This window comes from Nerophis lumbriciformis, linkage group LG03 (assembly GCF_033978685.3).
Source record: "Nerophis lumbriciformis linkage group LG03, RoL_Nlum_v2.1, whole genome shotgun sequence".
In the NCBI taxonomy this organism is placed as follows: domain Eukaryota; kingdom Metazoa; phylum Chordata; class Actinopteri; order Syngnathiformes; family Syngnathidae; genus Nerophis; species Nerophis lumbriciformis.
In genome coordinates, this window is record NC_084550.2 from 26465001 (window position 1) to 26480000 (window position 15000).

General features: G+C 39.0%; 1 protein-coding gene across 1 annotated transcript in view; it reads left to right on the forward strand.

Moving 5' to 3' along the window:
- Nucleotides 1-3722: 3722 nt before the first annotated feature.
- The window catches only part of LOC133575811 (protein phosphatase 1 regulatory subunit 35-like), an 18682-nt gene continuing 7404 nt past the window's right edge, over nt 3723-15000 (forward strand). The window contains exons 1-3 of the mRNA XM_061928668.1: nt 3723-3911; nt 10141-10369; nt 12645-12759. Coding sequence (XP_061784652.1) covers nt 10178-10369; nt 12645-12759 — 307 coding nt within the window. The 5' untranslated portion in view covers nt 3723-3911; nt 10141-10177. The remainder of the gene's footprint in view (nt 3912-10140; nt 10370-12644; nt 12760-15000) is intronic.

Here is a 15000-nt window from a genome sequence, read left to right on the forward strand (position 1 = left end):
CAAAAAAATCTATATAAAATGGCCGGAACAGGAGTTTAAATAGATTATATATTATTTACTTATTTCTATATTTACTTTTTATTCAAGTTTTAATATATATATATATATATATATTGTATCTCTCTCTCACTCTCTCTCTCTCTCTATATATATATATATATATATATATATATATATATATATATATATATATATATACAAACAAATATTATATATATATATATATATATACATAAATATATATATATATATATATATATATATATATATATATATATGTGTGTGTGTGTGTATATATATATATATATATGTATATATATATATATATATATATATATATATATATATATGTATGTATGTGTGTATTTATATATATATGTGTGTATATATATATAAGTATATATATATATATATATGTATGTGTGGGAAAAAAAAAATCACAAGACTACTTCATCTCTACAGGCCTGTTTCATGAGGGGTTCCCTCAATCATCAGGAGATTTTAATGGGAGCATTCACATACCATGGTTTATATAGGGCACAGAGTGGGTGGGTACAGGCTGGCGTAGGGGCGTGGTGATTGGCTCATGTGTTACCTAGGAGGTGTTTCCGTCTGTGGCGGCATGCTGATACAATTTTGCTGCGCTTGTTGAGGGATGACAGGTCTGGACGGTATATAATAAACAGTTTCTCTTTCAAGCATAGGTTGCATCTTTTATTTCCACTATTGTAAGGTGTGCTGGATGCAAGAATTTGCCATGTTATTGAATATTCAACATTATTGTCTTTGAGGTCCCAAATGTGTTTGCTGAGTTCTGTGGTATTCCGCAGGTTTTGGTTCCTGAAAGAAGCCTTGTGATTGTTCCATCTGGTTTTAAACTCTCCCTCGGTTAATCCTACATATGTGTCGGATGTGTTAATGTCCTTGCGTGTTACCTTAGATTGGTAAACAACTGATGTTTGTAAGCACTCACCGTTGAGAGGGCAATCAGGTTTCTTGCGGCAGTTGCAGCCTTTGCTGGTTTTGGGGTCGCTCTGTCCGGGGGCTGACGGCTCATTTGCAATTGTTTTGTTGTGGTTTGAGATAATTTGTCGTATATTGTTCATACAGCTGTAGCTCAATTTAATGTTGTTCTTGTTGAATATTTTTCTTAGGGTGTTGCCTTTGGGGAAGTGTTTGTCAATCAGACTGAGGAATTTGTGGCCAATGTTAGTTGAGACGTTTTTGCTGTATGGGGGGTTGTACCAGATGATGTTGTTTCGTTTTCTGTTCTTTTTTGGTTGGTTTCCTGGCGTGGGTTCATAGGTGAGGGTGAAATTGTATCCGCTTTCATCAAGGGCTTTTTGGTACGGGGGGGTTGCTTGGTCAAATTCAGCTTTGCTAGATGACAGCATCGATAGCCTTTTATTAATTCCGGTAGGTATTCTTTTCGTGGTGGTGGATGGGTGGTTGCTGTCATGGTGCACGTATTGGAGTGTTGTGTTGGATTTCGTGAATGGTTGGTAGCTGTTATTTCTCAGGTTGAAAGTGACGTCGAGGAAGTTGACGGTTTGCTTGTTGGCTTCAATCGTGATCCGTAGGCCGTTCTCTTTGAAAATTTGGCATATGCGCTTCTTGGTATTCTCGCTGCTCCTTGGCGAGGCGCGACACACTGCCAGTCCGTCATCACGGTAAATACCAAGGTTCAGGTTGAGGCTAGCAAGCTGGGAGAGGAGGAAACTCCCAACGAGTTCACACGTTTCTGCTCCGTCAAAACTTCCCATAGTGATGTCAAATGTTGAGTTGTTCTTTTTTTGCCATGGTGTACTGTTGTGGATGAGTATGGAGTTTTTTGCGTGGATGATGATGTTTCTTTCGTTGCCTGTGATTGAGTCGTAGTCTGAGGCGAAGTCTAGTGCTTGAGTCAGTAGGTCTTGCGTGATGGAAGGGTAAAATTCTTCGATATCGAAGGAGATAAAGTTGTGCTGTTGTTTGTCTTGGATGTTGTTGAACCATTTGATTACTGCTGCTGTATTTCTCCATTGGTTGAGTGGTGTTTTGTCCTTGATTTTTGTTTTGACTCTGTCCAGGATTATTTTGCTGATTTTTTCCTATTTCAGATTTAGTTGGGTTTATTAGTCGGCATGTTGGGTTATTTGCGAAGTTGGGTTTGTGGTCCTTCAATGTGATGAAGGCTTCGTTGTTGGCTGTGGCGTCCACCCTGTCCTCAATGTCCAGTAGGATTAACCGAGGGAGAGTTTAAAACCAGATGGAACAATCACAAGGCTTCTTTCAGGAACCAAAACCTGCGGAATACCACAGAACTCAGCAAACACATTTGGGACCTCAAAGACAATAAGGTTGAATATTCAATAACATGGCAAATTCTTGCATCCAGCACACCTTACAATAGTGGTAATAAAAGATGCAACCTATGCTTGAAAGAGAAACTGTTTATTATATACCGTCCAGACCTGTCATCCCTCAACAAGCGCAGCGAAATTGTATCAGCATGCCGCCACAGACGGAAACACCTCCTAGGTAACACATGAGCCAATCACCACGCCCCTACGCCAGCCTGTACCCACCCACTCTGTGCCCTATACAAACCATGGAATGTGAATGCTCCCATTAAAATCTCCTGATGATTGAGGGAACCCCTCATGAAACAGGCCTGTAGAGATGAAGTAGTCTTGTGATTTTTTTTTCCCACACATACATATATTGCACTCTACTACGGTATCGAGCACTATTTTTTGGATAACCTTATTAAGACATATAAGTATATATATATATATATATATATATATATATATATATAAGTATATATATGTATATGTATAGATATGTGTGTATGTATGTGTATTTATGTATATGTATATATATATATATATATATATATATATATATATATATATATATATATATATATATATATATATATATATATATGATTCATATATATATATAATATATATAAATTAAAAAAATTAATAAAAAGCACATATTTATTTAAGTAAATAATATAGAATCTATTAACTTTATATAGATTTTTTTTGTCAAAAAATAATATAATAACATCCGGATACAACATTATATATATATATACACATATATATGTATATATACACACAGTACATATTTATTTAAGTAAATAATATAGAATCTATTAACTTTATATAGATTTTTTTTGTCAAAAAATAATATAATAACATCCAGATTTAACATTATATATATATATATATACATATATATATATACACACATATCTATGCATATATATAAATACATTTTATATCTTAAATATATTTTATATAAATTATGGCGGATTGGTGTGCCAAGTTTTTATTGAGGTGGTAAGTTTGAGAACCACTGCTTTACAGCATAAAAAAAAAAAGATTTACATACTGGAAAAACTTTGATAAAATATAAACCATAGGATATAAATATTACCCAAAAAATATTTTCAGCCTTTTTAGCAGCTATTAATCATGCCTATGCATGGAATTAATTTATGTCACTCTCGTTTGTACATTTGGCTAAAACTCATATTCACTAAGATGTTATTTCTATATATTCTAGGATGAAATTATTAACCTTTTCCTCCTTTTTTTACGTCTTTTTTTCAATTATTGCCGTCTTTGTTTGTTTATTGTTAAAAAAGTGAACAAATTTGCACTTTCGACACAACTGACTCGTTATTATATTTGACCGCCAGGTGTCGCTGCGACTTCCGGCGTGACCAGAAACGGAAATAGAATTAACCCTAACGCCAATATGGAGGGAGTTTAAAACCTCTTCCGTGCAGCAATAATAACTTTTATGGCATAAAACGTCAAACTTTATCGGCGAAATACGTGAAATGTAAAAGTTTGATGAAATGACGACGATGAACTCCACTCGCTGACGACTTTGTGCTCGGCCTCAGTCAGGTACGACTATGTTGTTATTAAATGACGTGTGTGCTACTAAAATAAATATATACTACACTAATAACAAGGTAAATATCTGACTTTAACGTCACGATACCTCGTCAAATGTGCGTTTTATTATTGTTTATTGGAGTTTGTTGTGTCACAGACACGTCGAGTATTGTTTAGTGCCAAAGGCTTGTAAAATACTCGCAACGGGGAAATACTGCAAATACAAAATCAATGAAAATACAAAAAAAAAAAAAAAACAACAACTGCATGACAGAAATAAAATAAAATGTAATGTTTCTTTTCGCCGACTATACGACTCATGTTTTTTTTAAAGAGAGATATCGCGCGATTTCGTGTCTGGCAACCCATGAAGAAGCTAACTTCCGTTTTGCTTCATAAAGTTGCAGAATTCTCGCTTGTGATTTAGGGCTACATAAATCAACTTTGATTGATAATTCCGGGTTGTTACTCGCCTGCATAATATAAAAAAGACCCCAATATTTAAGCCGCGCTAGTGCAATTTTATTTTGAAAATGTTTTACTTGTCATTTATTGGCAGAGGTGGGACCAAGTCATTGTTTTGCAAGTCACAAGTAAGTCTCAAGTCTTTGCCCTCAAGTCCGAGTCAAGTCCCGAGTCAAGACAGGCAAGCCCCGAGTCAAGTCCAAAGTCAAGACTGGAAAGTCTCAAGTCAAGTCCTAAGTCCTGCATCTTGAGTTTCGAGTCCTTTCAAGTCCTTTTAACCACAGACTAATATATTAACACAGATTGTGTATGCTTTTCAAACGCTGTATTTATTTATTAAAACAAGTGCATTTTAAATTACAGGAAAGAAAATTGTGCTGACATTGCACTTTATAATAGCACTATTAACCAGTCATTTTAAACATTAACTCATTCCTTTACAGAACAAACACATTGAAAAATAAAGTGCAAATGTACTTATTTGTACAAAAGTGTTAACATTGAAAAAACATGACATATACGTGAACATAACAAAAAAGTTGTACTTTTTATATGTCAGGGCCCTATGCTGCATTGCATTTGCAAAAGACCAAATTAGCCAAGAGTCTGTCAGTCATTTGTGCACGATGGGGGCGTAGTATGATGCCACCATGGCTGAAAACTCGCTCCACTGGAGCACTGGAGGCAGGCACTGCCAAGACTCTCATGTTCAATGCCCAGAACAAAAGGGGAGAGAGAGTTGTTTTGGGTTGGTGCACTACTTGTAAGTGTATCTTGTGTTTTTTATGTTGATTTAATTAAAAAAAGAGAAAAAAAAATAATTATTTCTTGTGCGGCCCGATACCAATCGATCCACGGACCAGTACCGGGCCGCGGCCCGGTGGTTGGGGACCACTTAGGTAAACAACCAACAGTATGTCAGAAAGCTAGCTAAAACGGTACACATATTCATAATATAGTATACATTTTAACTGACCTTTATTTTACTATTTTTGTCTTTTTTTAGGTGGCTAAAATACGCGGTGCTGCTGACCGCCATCTAACGTTACGTGTGATATATTGACTAACGTAACCCTGCTTAAAAAAAATCACTTCACAAAAAGTATGAATAAGGTAGTGAACTGCAACAGATTCCCATGTTTGCAATAACGTTATAACATTAGCAGTGAGTTTACAGCCTCACTGATTTAACTACACAGCAAATAAAAGTCACGTTACTTAGCCAATAAACGTTATCTTACATTCAAAACTTACCGTTCTTTGTGCAACTTCAAATGCCGGACGAAGTTGGAAGTTGTTGCCTCTCCATCAGTAATTTTCGAACCGCATGTGTTGCATACTGCAAACCGTTTTGTGTTGACCACCTCGTAATTTTTATACCCAAACGAAATTATTTTAGGTATCATTTTTTGTTCACTGGCGTGTGGTTTGGACATGTCTTCTTCGTTGGTTGTCCTGCAATTTGATTGGATGAATGCTGTGTGATGAAAACAAAGTAGATCTAATTTGATTGGCTGTTGTACTGAGACCACACCAGCTGACACACGCAACGCTGATAGACAAGTACACAATGAAAAATACGGAGCGCTCCCGAATAACTTTTTCATCTTTGGGTTTTGGGGAAAGTAGCAAGTCATGTCAAGTCATGTCAATTCAAAAGGCTCAAGTCCAAGTGAAGTCACAAGTCATTGATGTTAAAGTCTAAGTCGAGTTGCAAGTCTTTTTACATTTTGTCAAGTCGAGTCTAAAGTCATCAAATTTATGACTCGAGTCTGACTCGAGTCCAAGTCATGTGACTCGAGTCCACACCTCTGTTTATTGGTCAAAAACCTGCTAACAGTCAAAATAAAGCACATAACAGTTAAATAAATAAAAATAACAACAACAACAACAAAAAACCTACCAAACAACTGCATGTCATAAATGTTATAAAATGTACATTTTCTTTTATAAGTCTTTCCCACTCATTGGTTTAAAAGAGAGATGTCGTGCCATTTCCTGTCTGGCAACCCAGGAAGAAGCTAACTTCCGTTTTGCTCCATAAAGTTGCAGAATTCTCATCTTTATTTTTGGGCGGGGATTGATCATTTTTATTCTGCATCATCCTGAAGCAGCTTTTTTTTTTAAAATACATTTTATGGATTTTGGTGTATTTTTTGGTTTTGTATTGATTGATTGATAATCACGGGTTGTTACTCTTCTTGCATAATTAAAAAAAAAACAACCAATATTTAAGCCCCGCTAGTGCAATTTTTGTTTTGAAAATGTTTTACTCGTCATTTATTGGTCAAAAACCTACTAACTGTCACAATAAAGCACAGTACAGTTAAATAAATGAAAATAACATCAACAAAAAACAACTGCATGACATAAATGCTATAATTCACGGACCAAAACGGTGGTTAAGGCCCGCAGGGGCGGCACATTCTGAAGGAAATTCGCCTTTTTTATTATTTTGAAAAAACAATTTTATTTTGAAAATGTTTGACTTGTCATTTATTGGTCAAAAAGCTGCTAACAGTCAAAATAAAGCGTAGTACATTTAAAGAAATGAAAATAACAACAAAAAAAACCATACAAAACAACTGCATGACATAAATGCTATAATTCACGGAACAATACGGTGGTTAAGGCCAGCAGGGGGCGGCAATTTCTGAAGGAAATTTGCCTTTTTTTATTATTTTGAAAAACCTATTTTATTTTGAAAATGTTTTACTTGTCATTTATTGGTCAAAAAGCTGCTAACAGTCAAAATAAAGTGCAGTACAGTTAAAGAAATGAAATTAACAACAACAAAACGACCGCATGACATAAATGCTATAATTCACGGAACAAAACGGTTGTTTAGTGAGTTGTGAGTGTTGGGTTGAATTGTTTAGTTATTTTTATAAAGAGCAATCCATTTTTGAGGTTTTAACTCCATTTCTATGAACCATTTTTAGATGTAAAAATCCCACGGCTACCTTAGTTTGTTTACATGAACAGCTTTCTCCGATGCTGCCACGGAAAGACGTGTTTTACGCCAACTCCTTCTTTGTCTCATTTTGTACACCAAACGTTTTATGCTGTGCGTGAATGCACACAGGTGAGATAAAGTTAAAGTACTAATGATTGTCACACACACACACGAGGTGTAGTGAAAGCTGAAACTCAGCTTTTGTGTGAAATAAATTCAACCCAATGGTTGGGTTATGAATCAACCAACATTGAGTTAGCATAACTCAACTTTTGGGTTAAATAAATTCAACCCAATGGTTGGGTTATGAATCAACCAACATTGAGTTAGCATAACTCAGCTTTTGCGTTAAATAAATTAAACCGGGTAGTTGAGTTATGAATCAACCAAAATTGAGTTAGCATAACTCAACTTTTGGGTTGAACAAATTCAACCAAATGGTTGGGTTATGAATCAACCAACATTGAGTTAGCATAACTCAGCTTTTGTGTTAAATAAATTAAACCCGATAGTTGAGTCATGAATCAAACAACATTGAGTTAGCATAACTCAGCTTTTGTGTTAAATAAATTAAACCCATAATTTGGGTCATGAATCAATCAACATTGAGTTAGCATAACTCAACTTTTGGGTTAAATAAATTCAACCCAATGGTTGGGTTATGAAGCAACCAACATTGAGTTAGCATAACTCAACTTTTGTGTTAAATATATTAAACCCAATGGTTGGGTAATGAATCAACCAACATTGAGTTAGCATAACTCAACTTTTGGGTTAAATAAATTAAACCCAATGGTTGGGTTATGAATCAACCAACATTGAGTTAGCATAACTCAACTTTTGTGTTAAATCAATTAAACCCATAATTTGGGTCATGAATCAACCAACATTGAGTTAGCATAACTCAACTTTTGCGTTAAATAAATTAAACCTGGTAGTTGAGTTATGAATCAACCAAAATTGAGTTAGCATAACTCAACTTTTGTGTTAAATAAATGAAACCCAATGGTTGGGTTATGAATCAACCAACATTGAGTTAGCATAACTCAACTTTTGGGTTAAATAAATTCAACCCAATGGTTGGGTTATGAATCAACCAACATTGAGTTAGCATAACTCAACTTTTGGGTTAAATAAATTCAACCCAATGGTTGGATTATGAATCAACCAACATTGAGTTAGCATAACTCAGCTTTTGTGTTAAATAAATTAAACCGGGTAGTTGAGTTATGAATCAACCAAAATTGAGTTAGCATAACTCAGCTTTTGGGTTGAACAAATTCAACCAAATGGTTGGGTTATGAATCAACCAACATTGAGTTAGCATAACTCAGCTTTTGTGTTAAATAAATTAAACCCATAATTTGGGTCATGAAACAATCAACATTGAGTTAGCATAACTCAACTTTTGTGTTAAATAAATTCAACCCAATGGTTGGGTTATGAATCAACCAACATTGAGTTAGCATAACTCAACTTTTGTGTTAAATCAATTAAACCCAATAGTTGGGTTATGAATCAACCAACATTGAGTTAGCATAACTCAGCTTTTGTGTTAAATTAAACCCATAATTTGGGTCATGAATCAATCAACATTGAGTTAGCATAACTCAACTTTTGTGTTAAATAAATTCAACCCAATGGTTGGGTTATGAATCAACCAACATTGATTTAGCATAACTCAACTTTTGTGTTAAATCAATTAAACCCAATAGTTGGGTTATGAATCAACCAACATTGAGTTAGAATAACTCAACTTTTGGGTTAAATAAATTCAACCCAATGGTTGGGTTATGAATCAACCAACATTGAGTTAGCATAACTCAGCTTTTGTGTTCGATAAATTAAACTCAATGTATGGGTTATGAATCAATCAACATTGAGTTAGCATAACTCAACTTTTGTGTTAAATCAATTAAACCCATAATTTGGGTCATGAATCAACCAACATTGAGTTAGCATAACTCAACTTTTGGGTTAAATAAATTCAACCCAATGGTTGGGTTATGAAGCAACCAACATTGAGTTAGCATAACTCAACTTTTGTGTTAAATAAATTAAACCCAATGGTTGGGTTATGAATGAACTAACATTGAGTTAGCATAACACAACTTTTGGGTTAAATAAATTCAACCCAATAGTTGGGTTATGAATCAACCAACATTGAGTTAGCATAACTCAACTTTTGGGTTAAATAAATTCGACCCAATAGTTGGGTTATGAATCAACCAACATAGAGTTAGCATAACTCAACTTTTGCGTTAAATAAATTAAACCTGGTAGTTGAGTTATGACTCAACCAAAATTTAGTTAGCATAACTCAACTTTTGGGTTAAATAAATGAAACCCAATGGTTGGGTTATGAATCAACCAACATTGAGTTAGCATTTGTCAGCTTTTGAGTTAAATAAATTAAACCCGATAGTTGAGTCATGAATCAACCAACATTGAGTTAGCATAACTCAACTTTTGGGTTAGATAAATTCAACCCAATAGCTGGATTATGAATCAACCAACATTGAGTTAGCATAACTGAACTTTTGTGTTCAATAAATTCAACCCAATGGTTGGGTTGAGAATAACTACAACAAAGTTTACATTATTAGTGTTGTCAAATTATACATGTTTAAAATCCCATTAATCACAGGTTGTTACTCGCTCGCATAATTTAAAAAAAAAGACCCCGATATTTACGCCCCGCTAGTACAATTTTATTTTGAAAATGTTTCACTTGTCATTTATTGGTCCAAATAAAGCACAGTACAGTTAAATAAATGCTTTGAAGTTGAACTGATGTATTTTCATGATATGTTCCAGGAACCTCAAAGGGAACATTTGACTGCATTTTCCTGTCATGATGGAAGACTCCGCCTCCGCCTCTTCTCCCACGCCGTCTCCATCGGTAGCCCCTATCCCTATGCCCCTCCCCTCCGCCTCCACCCTGACACGTTGTCCCGAGCTGGACTTGTCGGTGGCGGCCAGCCCCTTGTCCAAGCCCCCCAAGCCCCGCCCCCACAGGCAAACGCGACGGAAAAGAAACCCCAAGGTGAGCGGCGCCGATGATCACACCCTGCAACTCTTTCCAGCTCAACCCGTTTATGTCAACAGCACCCAGACATAAAACTTTGTCAATGCTGGCGCGTGTACAAAAAATCTATTTTTGTTTCGATTTGGTTTCTGTAAACCTTCCAAATTGTTCGAAATCCCGCCGTCGCCGTAGTCTTGTTTACATGTACAACTTTCTCTGACGCCGCCACAGAAAGACGCGTTTTACGCCAACTCCTTCGTTTTGTCCAGCAAACGTTTTAGACTGTGCGCGAATGCACACATGATTGACTTGTGTTAGAGTGCTAATCAGGCTTATTTGGTCAGTGCGTGACTGCAAGCTAATCGATGCTAACATGCTGTTTAGGCTAGCTGCATGTACATATTGCATCATCGTGCCTCATTTGTAGGTATATTTGAGCTCATTTAATTTCCTTTACTTATGTCCTCTGTGTATTTAATTCATATTTGCATGCCTCATGACACATTATATGTATGTAATATTGGCTGGATTTCTGATCGTTGTGAGTGCGCCATGTTGTTCCAGACCACAGCAAACATTACCTACATTTTACGCCAACTCCTCCTTTGTCTCGTTTTGTCCACCAAACGTTTTATACTGTGCGCGAATGCACAAAGGTGAGCTTTGTTGGTGTCATTGACTTGTGTTAGAGCGCTAATCAGCCTTATTTGGTCAGTGCATGACCGCAAGCTAATCGATGCTAACACGCTATTTAGGCTAGCTGCATGTACATATTGCATCATTATGCCTCGTTTGTAGGTATATTTGAGCTCATTTAATTCCTTTACTTATGTCTTCTGTGTATTTAATTTCTTTCTTTCTTTCTTTCTTTCTTTCTTTCTTTAGTTTATTTCGAACATGAACACTTACAGTATAATACATCACACAATTTCATACCATTTCACTTTACATCATATTTATATTTGCATGCCTCATGACACATTATCTGTATGTAATATTGGCTGGATTTCTGATAGTTGTTAGTGCGCCATGTTGTTGACGTGACACAAACCTTCCTAATTGTTAGATATCCCACTGTTACTCGTTTGTTTACATGGACAACTTTCTCCGACGCTGCCACAGAAAGACGCGTTTTATGCCAACTCCTCCTTTGTCTCGTTTTGTCCACCAAACGTTTTATACTGTGCGCGAATGCACAAAGGTGAGCTTTGTTGGTGTTCTTTACTTGTGTGGAGTGCTGATCAGGCATATTTGGTCACCGCGTGACTGCAAGCTAATCGATGCTAACATGCTATTTAGGCTAGCTGCATGTACATATTGCATCATCATGCCTCGTTTGTAGGTATATTTGAGCTCATTTAATATCCTTTACTTATGTCCTCTGTGTATTTAATTTATATTTACATGTCTAATGAAACATTATCTGTATGTAATATTGGCTGGATTTCTGATAGTTGTTAGTGCGCCATGTTGTTGACATGACGCAAACCTTCCTAATTGTTAGCTATCCCACCGTTACTAGTTTGTTTGCATGGACAACTTTCTCTGACGCTGCCACAGAAAGACGCGTTTTACGCCAACTCCTCTGTTTTGTCCACCAAACGTTTTATACTGTGCGCGAATGCACAAATTATTGACTTGTGTTAGAGTGCTAATCAGGCATATTTGGTCAGTGCGTGACCGCAAGCTAATCGATGCTAGCATGCTATTTAGGCTAGCTGCATGTACATATTGCATCATCATGCCTCGTTTGTAGGTATATTTGAGCTCATTTAATATCCTTTACTTGTGTCCTCTGTGTATTTAATTTGTATTTGCATGTCTCATGACCCATTATCTGTATGTAATATTGGCTGGATTTCTGATAGTTGTTAGTGCGCCATGTTGTTCCAGACCACAGCAAACATTACCTAGCTTGCAAATATTGTAATAAATCTATTAAATTCCTTTAACTTGGACACACACATCTCTACCTTTGGCCATTCTAAGCCAGTCATTACCGGGAGTTATCTCAACTTCTGAGAAGTTTTACTAATGTTTATCAATAACGTAAAAATGTGTATATTTTTTTATTTTGAACTAAACAGGAAGTCACTGTGTTTTGACGCTAACTCGACAATAGTTGTGTTGGTGTTGGCGTGAAACGCCAACAACATCCGCGAGGACTTTTTGGTGGTGAAAAGAACATACGAGTTCAGGTTCAAACTGAATTTTGCCGTAAATACTCACCATTAAATCACCGACATTCCGACGCTCTGACTAAAGCTGCTGACATCGTTCATGTCGTCTCCAGGTGACTTTTGATGAGCCTGTGGTCGTCAAGGTGATACCGGAGCCACAGTTCCCGATGAAAGGTGTACAGCAACACCCGACCACCCGTCAGAGGAACTGGAGAGGTGGTCTACCCGGTAAGCACGATCTCAGTGGCGAGTGTATATATATATATATATATATATATATATATATATATACATACATATATATATATATATATATATATATATTTGCATGTATATATATATATACACATACAAATATATATACATACAAATATATATATATATATATACATACAAATATATATATATATATATTTGAGCTGCCACCTTAACGTGGTAGAGGAGTTTGCGTGTCCCAATGATCCTAGGAGCTATGTTGTCCGGGGGCTTCTATGCCCCCTGGTAGGGTCTCCCAAGGCAAACTGGTCCTAGGTGAGGGATCAGACAAAGAGCAGCTCGAAGACCTCTATGAAGAACACGAACAAGGAACCCAGATTTCCCTCGCCCGGACGCGGGTCACCGGGGCCCTCCTCTGGAGCCAGGCCCGGAGGTGGGGCACGATGGCGAGCGCCTGGTGGCCGGGCCTGTCCCCATGGGGCCCGGCCGGGCACAGCCCGAAGAGGCAACGTGGGTCCCCCCTCCAATGGGCTCACCACCCATAGCAGTGGCCATAGAGATCGGGTGCAGTGTGAGCTGGGCGGCAGCCGAGGGCAGGGCACTTGGCGGTCCGATCCTCGGCTACATAAGCTAGCTCTTGGGACGTGGAACGTCACCTCGCTGGGGGGGAAGGAGCCTGAGCTAGTGCGTGAGGTGGAGAAGTTCCGGCTAGATATAGTCGGACTCACTTCGACGCACAGCAAGGGCTCTGGAACCAGTTCTCTTGACAGGGGCTGGACTCTCTTCCACTCTGGCGTTGCCGGCATTGAGAGGCGACGGGCTGGGGTGGCAATTCTTGTTTCCCCTCGGCTCAAAGCCTGCACGTTGGAGTTCAACCCGGTGGACGAGAGGGTAGCCTCCCTCCGCCTTCGGGTGGGGGGACGGGTCCTGACTGTTGTTTGCGCTTACGCGCCCAACGGCAGTTCAGATTACCCACCCTTTTTGGATTCACTCGAGGGAGTACTGGAGAGTGCTCCCCCGGGTGATTCCCTCGTTCTACTGGGGGACTTCAACGCTCATGTTGGCAACGACAGTGAAACCTGGAGAGGCGTGATTGGGAAGAATGGCCGCCCGGATCTGAACCCGAGTGGTGTTTTGTTATCGGACTTTTGTGCTCGTCACGGATTGTCAATAACAAACACCATGTTCAAACATAAGGGTGTCCATATGTGCACTTGGCACCAGGACACCCTAGGCCGCAGTTCCATGATCGACTTTGTAGTTGTGTCATCGGATTTGCGGTCTCATGTTTTGGACACCCGGGTGAAGAGAGGGGCGGAGCTTTCTACCGATCACCACCTGGTGGTGAGTTGGCTGCGATGGTGGGGGAGGATGCCGGACAGACCTGGCAGGCCCAAACGCATTGTGAGGGTTTGCTGGGAACGCCTGGCAGAGTCTCCTGTCAGAGAGAGTTTCAATTCCCACCTCCGGAAGAACTTTGAACATGTCCCGAGGGAGGCGCTGGACATTGAGTCCGAGTGGACGATGTTCCGTACCTCTGTTGTCGAGGCGGCCGATTGGAGCTGTGGCCGCAAGGTAGTTGGTGCCTGTCGTGGCGGTAATCCTAGAACCCGTTGGTGGACACCGGCGGTGAGGGATGCCGTCAAGCTGAAGAAGGAGTCCTATCGGGTTCTTTTGGCTCATGGGACTCCTGAGGCAGCAGACAGGTACCGACAGGCCAAGCGGTGTGCGGCTTCAGCGGTCGCGGAGGCAAAAACTCGGACATGGGAGGAGTTCGGTGAGGCCATGGAAAAAGACTTCCGGACGGCTTCGAAGCAATTCTGGACCACCATCCGCCGCCTCAGGAAGGGGAAGCAGTGCAGTGTCAACACCGTGTATGGTGGGGATGGTGCTCTGTTGACCTCGACTGCGGATGTTGTGGATCGGTGGAGAGAATACTTCGAAGACCTCCTCAATCCTACCAGCACGTCTTCCTATGAGGATGCAGGGCCTGGGGAATCTGTGGTGGGCTCTCCTATTTCTGGGGCTGAGGTTGCCGAGGTAGTTAAAAAGCTCCTCGGTGGCAAGGCCCCGGGGGTGGATGAGATCCGCCCGGAGTTCCTTAAGGCTCTGGATGTTGTGGGGCTGTCTTGGTTGACAAGACTCTGCAACATCGCTTGGACATCGGGGGCGGTACCTCTGGATTGGCAGACCGGGGTGGTGGTTCCTCTCTTTAAGAAGGGGAACCGGAGGGTGTGTTCCAACTATCGTGGG